Source organism: Typopeltis vanoorti, chromosome 13 (genome assembly GCF_054136105.1).
Source record: "Typopeltis vanoorti isolate ZY-2024b chromosome 13, IOZ_Tvanoo_1.0, whole genome shotgun sequence".
Classification (NCBI taxonomy): Eukaryota; Metazoa; Arthropoda; class Arachnida; order Uropygi; family Thelyphonidae; genus Typopeltis; species Typopeltis vanoorti.
In genome coordinates this window covers 9,655,196-9,667,550 of record NC_143561.1, presented here as the reverse complement: position 1 = coordinate 9,667,550, position 12,355 = coordinate 9,655,196, and the positions used below count along the sequence as shown (strand labels likewise).

The 12,355-nt window shown below is 34.1% G+C and overlaps 1 protein-coding gene across 1 annotated transcript in view; it reads left to right on the top strand.

Annotated features, from left to right (window-relative positions):
- LOC150099931 (RPA-related protein RADX-like) overlaps positions 1-2,161 on the top strand; it is a 273,154-nt gene extending 270,993 nt beyond the window's left edge. Inside the window, exon 14 of the mRNA XM_090403019.1 lies at positions 1,917-2,161. Within this exon, the coding sequence (XP_090259145.1) occupies positions 1,917-2,058 (142 nt within the window). The 3' untranslated portion in view covers positions 2,059-2,161. The remainder of the gene's footprint in view (positions 1-1,916) is intronic.
- Positions 2,162-12,355: the final 10,194 nt, after the last annotated feature.

Sequence of the window (12,355 nt, the reverse complement as noted above, 5' to 3'; positions counted from 1 at the left end):
CTAGGTTCTTTTTGGAACCTAGTCCATACACACTTTTTGGAGAGTGGTGAATGAGTGGAATGGATTGCCAGAGGTGGTTGTATGATAGGTATTGTGTTAATGGATAGAGTGGGTCTCCCGTGATGAGTCTTTTACTCCATGGAGTACCTATATAAATAATGATAAATGAATAACCAACCGACCTACGAATATATGCTTTATGTGTGTAGATCTATAAAAAAAAAACTATATTTTTTATTTTTACGAAGTCTAATTGGTTTTGTTTATTGTATCTATAAAATTATGTTAGTATTAATGTTAATAATTAAAAATGATTTTGCTTTGTCTGTAGGTGTTTTGGTCGCTGTTTCATTTATTTCTTAGTTGCTATGTGTTGAGGATTACTGTTGCATTGTGACATTAAATAGTGAACTGCTGCATGCATGGAAAGAACATACAACATGAAAAGACATACTGCAGTTTCAAACATCAGATTAAAATGTGCTTTGGAAGTGTGTAGAATCCATGTTCTTGTGGTGCAAAATGAGCTTGTAGAATGGGCTGCCAGTAGTTGTTATGAAACATCAACAGTACATCTTCAGTTTTAAAAGAAAGATATGATAGTTATTTAAACTCTGCTTTGCAGAGGCCTTGACTTCCTGGAGAGGGTTGCATAATAATAAGAATAATATATTCGTCATAAGATTAGAAATGTTTTGTCATTATTCTTCCACATGATAGAAACAAATGGGATAGAATAATTTGACTACTCAACTAGTTTCTCAGGAAAAATTAGTGAATAAACTAAACAGATTATAACAGGTAACGTACATAATGGAATATTTGAAAAACCGGAATAAGAATGGAAATGTTTTACTGGTTTGCTGCAAATTACAGGTGTGTGTGTGTATATCATGTGAGAATTAGAGAAGATCAGACTAGATGTAAAATCATCATTTTGGTTACACTTAAGGATTTTTGATCATTTCAGCTGATTCCTTGAATGCTCAAGAAAAATCTGTAATCTATGTGGAACAATTTATTTTATTGCCATAATACTTGACGTTTGAGTAGTCAATAAATTATTCTGTCCTATCTGTCTTTCATGTGTAAAAATACCAGAAAAGCGCTAATATGTCCTCACTCCACTGTAGCCTATGCAATGAGCATAATTATTAATAATTTTAATTGCTGTTAATATAAATTAATATGTCATCGTCGTCCGGTAGCATCCTCTAGCAAGCAGGTTGCAGCAGATGAGCAGCTCTTCTCCATTTCTCTCTGTCTGTCACTTCCATCATTCTTAAACCAGTCCATTCCACGATGTCATTATACCACTCTCTAGTTGGTCTTCCACGTTTTCTCTTCCTCTCAACTTTCCCTTGTAATATAGTTCTTGTCAGGTGTCCCAAAGAACCTCTCAGAAGATGTCCTGCAAATCTAGTCTTTCTTTGGATCTTTACTGCTCATCCAAACTAGGGAAAAAGTAGGAACATTGAAAGAATCACCCCTAGCCCTCGATTACTCTAATAGCATTGGGGGAAGGAACAAGAAATAAGAAAAGGATAGAAAGAAATAAGAGTAGGGACCATCCTATAGATAATATAACAGATGTATATTACATGAAATAAGGTATGGTCCAGCATCAGGTACCTCGGGTTCGCCACTCCCGTACTCACTAAAGTACGAGAAATATATAAAATATATAAATATATATACGGGAAATTAATATATATAATCATTAAAATTATGTAGTTCTATCCATGTTCTAGTTTAATCTTGTCATATGTCATCTTTCATTATTGTGAGTTTTTTTCTGACTGAGTAACCAAATTATTGTGATCATTACAAAAATCCATTAATATTATCAGTATAATTATTCATATCAGTAAAATTATTATCAATATAATCCATTATTATATGTATTCCTTCCTCAGCTGGAAAGAAATGTTGAAGGTACGAGATACGGCAACAGAAATTGGTACTAGAAAGATGGTTTTCATCTTGGACTGTTACAAACATGAAGAACTGGAAATTATTCTTCAGCAGGGCTTGTTCACTGATTCTAAACATGAATAGTATCTTTTGTAAAGACTTACGAACATTCATACTCGAGTGGTGTAAAATATTTATGCATATATTTATTATTGAAAGCAATAAAGCCTATTTATGGTCTGTTTAATATATAGTTTCTTTTAATTCATTACTTGAATTTACACAGCATTAACAAAAAAAGATAGAAAGTTTTCTCTATGGGAGAAGAAGAAAAAACGATCAAAACAAGTCCTGTAAGATATTAGCATAACTGTTTTCAGGATGTTCCATCCAGGAAACCTCCTCAGACCTGTCCATTAATTTACAAAAAACAGTTGCACGGTTCATGTGTATCTCAGATCTGAAATTCCATAATCTATCATGTTTTTTTTTTTTTTTTTTTTTTTCATGCTTCATCATTATATAATGAAGTTGTATTCTCTGGCTAGTTATCATATTACTTCATTATATGATAAAACCCAAATTTCTGAAAGCAAAATCCCAGCTACATCTGTATGACTAAGTAAACTTCATTAGAAAAGGCCCTCATAAAGATTTTTTTGCATTATAGACATGATTTGTTATATCTGCACACCTCTTGAGGGTACTTGTCAGGAATTTGATGATGACGATGACATGATTTGAGCCCAGGTCTCTCCATCCAAAGGGCATTGTCATATCATCATTACTGACTGAGCTATGGAGACTCTCTTGAACAGCTGGAGGCCAATAGACCTTGAAAAACAATATGAGAAAGCCTTCTAAAGAACACAGGTAGAGAGAGAGAATGAAAGATGAGAAGTTTGATAATGAATGGATGTTGAGTAGCACTTGTTTATGTTTATAAGAGAAGTGGAGTAATAGAGGTAGCCATTTCAGTGAAACTGCACTCATAAAAATTAATAAATAATAAATTAATGTAACAAAGAGGCGGAATATAACATCTGTGATAGTGACATGACTGGAATGAGCATAAAGGGGGGGGAGTAATCATAAATCATTTGGATATTAGTCTCACTTTTTAGGGTGCACGATTCCCAGTTGTGAGAACATAAGGTAGAGCTGGCTTCAGGATTTATAGTGGTAGAAGTTGTATAGATAAGTAGTTTTCTGGAAGCAGAAAAGGACACTTTTTTTTTTAAGGTAGAGTAGGCTAAGTGTTGTGCGTTTCTGCCAAGAAAGGCTAGACACATGTCAGTCAGTCCAAGAAGAGAAAGAGATATAATGTTATATAGAGATCTGGGAATTTTTCAAAGGAGAGGGGAGGCAAAGTGTAATCTGTCTTGCACACACAAGTGTGAAGTTGACAAGGTTGTCCCTTGCTGGAATATGGTAAATAAGGTGTCAGTGTTTATGACAGTTACTGAGAAATCTTGTAGCTTGAGATACTTGAGCACTAGATAGTTTTTCTGATGAAAGATGTTCCTTCCTTTGACAAGTAGAATTTCAGGTTAGTGAAAGATTGCCTTTTTTTCAGAAAAAAGAAAGTGATCCACACTATGTGTTATGTTATGAATAACTAGTAAAGAAAAAGTGTTTTCTCTCACTGCCTCTTCTGGATAGCATCAAGAATTCACGATTCCCAGAAGAAGAAATTCTTGGATACAAAAGGAAAGTCAATAAACCATGGATAACCAAAAATATTTTGGACCTATGTGACGAAAGAAGATATTTGAAATCTCATATTAATACGGTGATAATAGAGAACTGTATAAAAATATTACTAAGATTATTAAAAAAGAAATCAAACATGCTAGAAACTTATGGTTACTAGATGAATGCAAAAATATAGAAGACTTAAATAAAAAAAAATAATCCTAAAAGTGCTTTTCAAATTATCAAGAAGTTAACCAAACCTTTTACTGCAATTAATTGGAGCATAGAAGATGGAACTCCTATCACGGATAACCAGAAAATAGTTCATAGATAGAAATGTTATGCAACCAGGTTTTTTCAAAAGGACCCTCAACTGACTAACGATATTTTGGACGGAATTTTGCCAGGAGGTTCGGAGGAAGGAGATTACCTGATATTAAAAGAAGAAGTCGTTGCAGCAGTTAGCTCCTCAAATATAGGAAAATCACCAGGAATTGATAATATTACAATAGAACTGATACGCCAAGGAGGTGACATCATCATAGGCACCTTGCTAAATCTATTCCAGGATGCATGGAACACAGAGACTTGGCCTTCTGATTGGTGGACTTCTGTCCTTGTACCTATTCCTAAAAAGGGAAACAGAAATAAATGTAGCAACAATAGAACAATAAGCCTTATTAGTCATCCAAGCAAAATCCTTTTAAATCAAGAATCGAAAAGAAAATAGAAAGCAGACTATCAGATGAACAAGCAGGTTTCCAGAAGTACAATTGACCATATTTTTACAATACACATACTAAGTGAAAAATACATAGAACATAAAATAATTTGTCACAAATGTTTAGACCTTCAAAAAGCTTTTGACGCAATATGGCACAAGGCATTATGGAAAATTTTAGAACATTATAGTATTGACAACATTATCATTAGGATTATTAAATCTCTTTATTCCTCATCTGATACGAGAATTGAAATTAAAAATTACAGCAGTGAACCGTTCCAGGCAGAATGGGGGGGTAAGACAGGGATTCATCTTGGCCCCTCTTCTTTTTAATTGTTTTCTGGAATATGTCATAGATGAAGCTCTAAATGAATATGACACTGGAATAGTAGTTGGCAGACTAAGAATAAATAACTTAGGTTTTGCAGACAATATCAATCTGGCAGAAAGTGAAGAAGAATTGCAAAAGATAACCAACCCCGTTTTCGGAACATTAAAAAAATATGGATTATACATAAACCTACAAAAACAATGATAACCTCAAAATCAGACATTGAATTCTTAAAGATACAAATTGGCAATAAACAAATTGAGAATGTAAACAAGTTCACTTATCTAGGAAGCATGTTGAATCAAGATGGTCGCTCAAAAACCGACATTAAATACCAAATTGCTAAGGCAATCGTGGCTCTACAGAAGTTAAAACCATTGTGGGAAGATAACAGAATAATCACAACCAGACTGAGACTAACTGACACCTTGGTGAATTCTATCCTCTTGTGTGGTTGTGAGGCCTGGACTTTATTGAGGGAAGATGAGAGGAGATGCCTGTCTTTTGAAATGAAAACTTACAGAAGACTTGAGAATTCCCTATACCACTCACAAAACCAATGAAAATGTCCGAAAACTGATTGATTCAATAGACAGGAGAAAAAGGGAAAATATTCTGACAGTCATCAGAAGAAGACATGAAATGGTTCGGACATGCGGAGAGGACTAATGGCATTCCAAAGCAAGCACTACAAGGAATCGTTCCGGGATCAAGGATTAGGGGCGACCTTGATTAAAATGGACAAATTCCTCCCTTTCTCAACTGACATCAAGAACAAGATGATTGGAGGAGGCTTATAAAGAATATCACCTACCAGCCATGAATGACCTAACGGTCCATTTAGGACTATGGGAGAGAAGCAGAAGACGTGGAGGTAATAGTTTGGCAAAGAGACCTTTGTGCCTGAGCGGATCAGATGTTTAGTAAATGTCAAAAAGCAATCCCATTACTTTATCCAAACCTTTCCACAGTTGATTTCCAAAAGTGGACAATGTTAGCATAGAGATTTGCTATTGATCGAAAGAGTGACCAAATCCATATTGGCCTGCCCTGAATGTAATTCCAAGACACTGCTGGAAGCTTCTCTCTCTCTCATATATATATATATGTATAGAGAGAGGGAGAAAGAGATTTAAAATATTGATTTCTTAATTTTGGGTTCGAAAAAGTAGGGTTTGTCTTATACACGGAAAATTACAGTGTGTGTATATATGGTTCGAAAAAGTAGAGTTCGTTTTATACACAAAAATATAGTGTGTGTTTATATATATATATATACACACACAGTAAAACCCTGTTTTTATGTTTTCCTGCCATTTATGTCATTTTCCGTTGGTCCTATTTTTAAGGTCTATTTTTACGATATATTGTTTTCCCACCATTAACACTTGATGTGGACGTTATTTCCCGAGATTTGGGTTTTTTCCCTCGGGTGGCAATACTGATTTTCGAATCGAATGCACAGATTTCTGTTCCCAGATGGCGGTGCTTTCGTCTGTAGTTTCATTTCTGCCATCACAGTGACTTGTACGCTTGCAGCAGTAATGTAGTGATGAGCGATACTGTGAGTAGCAGGGTAGCCACTAATAACCAGATCAAGATAACATAAGGAATCATCACGTGATTGGTTGTTCATCTGATGACGTCATGGATTTGGAATGTTTGGAATTTCCCTGTGGGTATATGTATCAATGGCTTCAGTTCTTGTGTTTTGGTTCGCGTGTGGAATTATGGGTGATGGCAGAGATAAAAAATCGTGTCGTGATTGGTGGGACACTTTTAACCAGATAAAGATCATGATAAGATAAGGAATCGTGACGTGAATGTTTGTTGTTATCAGATGAAGATAAGTGACGCTATTGTTTTGAATAGAAAGGAAGATATATCAGTGGATAAGGAATTATGTCGTGATTGGTGGGACACTTTTAACCAGATCAAGATAAGGAATCGTGACATGGATGTGTTGTTATCAGATGAATATAAGTGATGTAATTTGTTACTTGTAAATAAGTGACGTTATTGTTTTTAATGGAAAAGGGAGATATATTAGTGGATAAGCATTCGTCTCGTGATTGGTGGTATACTATGAACCAAATAGGGGTAGGGTGGAAGGAGAAGCGGTGTCAGTGTCCTGGATGTTTGTTATGAGTTGTAAATAAGTAAATGGTTTGTATATAATATGTGTGATAAGATGGATAGTGATAAGATAAAGTTCGGAATTTCGCTGGGGTTCCTCATCTGTTAAGGACATCACGTGGTGTTTGGTTCGCTTAAGCATTGTGTGTGATGTTTAGAGATATAGAATCGTGACGTTTTGTGTTTCGAAATTTCTAGAGAACATGTCTCTCTGTGAGATCACATGGTGTTTTGGCTTGCCTATGGAATTATGGGCAATGTTTTTGAGATACGATATCTCAGAATTTTCCCAGGGTGACATATCCTTGATTGTCGTCATGTTTTGTCTTTGGTTATCTATAAATGGATGTACTAATTTTCCAATACCTTTTGGGATATTTCTTTCCTGTTAAAGGGTGGGAATTCTTAGAGTAGATTCTGATGGCAACAGCATTTACTTTTCTTTATAATTTAATTATATGTGGTGTCCCTCAAACATACCCTTTTTTTGCTCCGATGTTATCACTCAGTTGGAGGTGACATCACTAAAAGATTATTGGCAAATGACAACCTCTTCGAATTAATGTTATCTTGTTTACTAATGTTTGGGTAATGGTGTTTTTTTTAGTTTACATGAAGAAAAAAAAACCAAATGGTATTTTAAAAAATAAATTAAAAATTAACAGACTTAAAAGCTTACAATAACTGTTTTGTATGTAGTCTAGAAATTCTAATGATAATTTAAATATACTTAGGCCTTCCAGAATGATTCTTCTTAATGCAAATAGATATTCCAAAATAGTTCAATTTTTATCCACAACACACATAAACACAATCTTGAAAGAACGAAATTTCTGTAATAACCTGAAAAACTATTTTGACTTTTGTTCCTTAGATTTTCTGTCCATTTGGTACACCATTAATTCCTTAGCATTGGGTCATACTGTGTTTTTATTCCCAAGGTGGTGAGTATAACCTCAAACTGTCTTTTGTTGACTAATATATCTGCCAGCGATCAGTAAACGCTCACACAGAACAATATTTCTGTAAATAACCAGAAAATATACTTGACTACATCGTTTAGATTTCCACCCGTTTGATTCCGTTCTTTTTCTTGGAGATGACTCATTAATTTCTGGTCTTAGTTTTCGACCTCTATCACACTATGGAATGGTTTGTATTAATAACATCCTGTAATATATGAGTTCAAAATTGTTCAAAAGGTATCATTTTCCCACGGTTGGATGTTTCTCAAATACATATGACTAAGTGATTAGCATTCGCATGATTGTGATGACAGATATCCTAAAATTATTCATTCCTGATTATGGATTTTATACACATTGTTTTCAAGTAGATGGATTGTTGTTTGTTTGTTTACATTTTGTGTAGCTAGGAAACTGGAATTTATTTCAAATGAATATTAGCTCTGTAATATATATACTTTGTTAATTTCTATGTTACCTAAGGCATTAGCTGATTTTTTTTATTAACAAATTGTATTTACTGACTAACATACAGAAAATTAAATAAAGTGAAAAAGACAGTATTTTTTTTCTTATTCTTCTGATTTAACATTTGCACTGATATTCATAGTGTATGATTTGCCACTGGTGCTTAAGTTTAATTCATGTGTTTTTTCTCCATGTGACATTTCAAAACAAGTTGAAATATGGTTTTTACATAGTTCAACTATGTAAAACTCATTTCCATTAGTCCCAAATGGCTGCTGTCCTCTCAGCCCGACATTTATTTCATGGTAGGGATATATATATATTTTAACACAATTATTATATTAGATATTCTTTCCAATACAAATAAATAATTATTTATTCTTATTTCAAATGAAAATTAGCTCAGAAAGAAAGAAAAATTGTAAAGAAAAAAAAAAAACGTTTACCCACAAATAAATATTTATGATCACAGCAAACAAGAAATTCATCAGCATTTTCAAAGTTTTGAAATTCATGCACATATTGTTTTCATCATTTGGTATCATTTAAATGAAGAATAGGTCTCACTGTTAAGTTCGTTAATGTTTTTTGATTTTTCTCTTCCAATGGCGATTATTTTTTGATATATGCATGTTGATTCACTTGTTATCTGCATGCTACGATACCTTATTTTTTTGTCACTTTTCAGGTGAAATATTCTCCACTAAAATTCTACTATTAATTTAATACCCATTTCCTTTTGCTTCCAAGAGTTGACAGTTTCACTGAGTGAATTTTCAAAAAAAAAAAAAAAGTCTGGTTTGTTTGTGGCATGAAATTTCACAAGGGAAAAAAATGTTATGGTCCTACTTAAATTTGTATAACACATCAACAACACCCAATTTGTTCATTTAAATTTACATATTTTATTTGAATGAAATATTATTTACGAATTGTATTTACTGAATCTAACATACAGAAAATAAATAAAGTGAAAAATACAATATTTTTTTTTTGTTCCTTAATCTTCTTATCATTAAATTTGCACTGTTGTTCAAAGGTTCCCATGCTTGTGGAATTGCCATCATGTGGTTTTTAACAATGTGACTCTCATCTGAAAATTAATTTTCATTTGGTGATCGTTGGAAATTTATTACTGTAGTAAAATTAAGGGTTGCATATTTATTTTTTTTAAACAAATACATACAGGGTGTTCGGGATAAATTTGACATATTTATAATTAATTATATTTTTCCGTAAGTTACATGTATTAACACACACTTCTCTTCATTTAAAAGTTTGGACCCTTCTTCATTCATATACAAGATGTCAGAAAGGATGGATAGCTGGAACCCACCTGAATCATGGAAGAGAATAACTTGTATCATGATGATTCGTGCCCGCCATCAAAATAAGGATATTACGACTGCTGCCCAATGCTCCCTGAATACAGTAAAAACAATCAGGAATGAACTAGAGACTTGCAATGGTGACTACGAGGATGTAGCAAGAAGAAAGATCCCTAGCAGACGATCTGATTGCGTTCGTACAGCAGAATTCCTCGCAAATCTGCAGGAACAGGTGTTGAAGAACCCTGGCATTGGAATTCGGGCTTTGTTCGTGGAGTTGCTAACTGTAGTCAAGCCCTGGATAACAAGGGTAGCCAATGGTAGGCCGTATGTATGGCAGCAGGATTCGGCCCCTTGCCACACCTCTGGGAAAAGTCAAAAATGGTTGTCTGAAAATTTCTACGACTTCACCAGTCCAAATGTTTGGCGTCCAAACTCCCCAGACCTTAACCCCATGGATTATTTTGTATGGGGCGCAGTTGAAAAAGACACCAATCGCACTTCCAGTAATACAAAAGCCCAGTTAATGGATAAAATTAAAACAGTTTTTGCGGCCCTTCCCAGGGAGACTGTAGCATCAGCTTGTTCGAGGTTCCGAAGCAGAATTGAAGCTGTGATCGATGCTAATGGTGGTTATTTTGAGTAAATCTTGTTGATAGTATTGTAATTAACTCTGCCTGTAATGTTTTTTTGTCAATTCATTAAATTTAATAGATACAAAGAAGATTTTCTTTTTCCTTACGAAACTGTCAAATTTATCCCGAACACCCTGTATATTTCTGAACATTATTAAAAGCACAGAATCTTTCGTTCTGTTTCCAAAAGCATTTAAAAGTACATGTTATGTTTTCACGTTTTGGGCATCCAATTTCATTTAAATCAAGAACCGGCCTTCCTATTAACCTCGTTAATGTTTTTGATTTTTTTCTCTTCCTTTGGCGAGTAATATTTGATATTTGCATGTTGATTCTATCATCCAATTTCTTTAGTTTGTCCAGAGATAGTGAACCAATTTCCCACTTCAGCTGATGGTTATGTTTTATTAACCAAGAATTCTGTTTTTTAACTCTTTCACGTAATTCTTTCCAACTACAAGGTGATTTTGTCAATGCATATCTTATAATAATTCCAACAGAAATACATATTTATACATTACCAAACACAAAATACCACAACACAAAACAGCAGCTGCAGTGGATGAATGAATACCTTAAGTCCAAAGTCACTCGACTCTATGGTTTTTTATAGTATTGTTTACCCTTACTATGCTCTACCCTGACCGTTCCTTCAAAAATGAACCTTTTACATAGATAACTCAACGACATATTCTCGCATACGGTTGGTATGTTTTTATCTTACTTTGTGTGGGGATAGGTAAATTCATTCTGGAAAGACTAAGTAAATTTAAATTATCATTAGAATTTCTAGACTACATACAAAAAAGTTATTGTAAGCTTTTAACACCTCGTTTATTTTTAATTTATTTTTTAAAATACCGTTTGGTTTTTTCTCTTCATGTGAACTAAAAAAAAAAAACACCATTACCCAAACATTAGTACACAAGATAACGTTAATTCGAAAAGAGATTATCATTTCCAATAATCTTTTAGTGATGTCACCTCCAACTGATAGTGATAACATCGGAGCAAAAAAAGGGTATGTTTGAGGGACACCCACCAGCATATAATTAAATTATTCAGAAAAGCCTAAACATTGCCGCCATCACGAATCTACTCTAAGAATTTCTTCCCTTTAACAGGAAAGAAATACCCCAAAATGTATTGGAAAATTAGTACAGCCATCTATAGATAACCAAAAACAAAACATGATGACAATGAAGGATGTTTGTCACCCTGGGAAAATTCCAAGTTATCTTATCACAAAAACATCACCCATAATTTCATAGGCAAACCAAAACACCATGTGATATCACAGAGAGACATGTTCTCTAGAAATTTCGAAACACAAAACATCACGATTCCTTATCTCTAAACATGACACACAACGCTTAAGCGAACCAAACACCATGCGTTGTCCCTGACAGATGTAATTCATACGCATAATACCATATGCAAACCATTTACTTATCTACAACTCATAAAACACATCCAGGACACTGACATCGCTTCCCCTTTCACCCTACTTTGATTCATAGTATCCCACCAATCACGAGACGAATGCTTATCCACTAATATATCTCCCTTTTCCATTAAAAACAATGTCACTTATTTACAACTAACAAATTACGTCACTTATATTCATCTGATAACAGCACATCCACGTCACAATTCCTTAACTTATCTTGATCTGGTTAAAAGTGTCCCACTAATCACGACACGATTCCTTATCCACTAATATATCTTCCTTTCCATTCAAAAGATTAACGTCAGTAATTTGCAACTAACAAATGATGTCACTTATCTTCATCTGATAACAACAAATATTCACGTCACGATTCCTTATCTTATCTTGATCTGGTTAAAAGTGTCTCACCAATCACGACACGATTCCTTATCTCTACCATCACCCATAATTCCATACGCGAATCAAAACACAAGAACTGAAGCCATTGACACATATACACGCAGGGAAATTCCAAACCTATGACGTCACACACATACAATTACGTCATCAGATGAACAACCAATACGTCACGGTCTCTTATCTTATCTTGATCTGGTTATTAGTGACTACCTTACTACTACTGTGATTTTTCAAATTCAGTACGAATGGATATTGCAGAATTTCTGCTACATAAATTAGTGTGTGAAAGTTGCTTTCAAGTTGCAGTGGT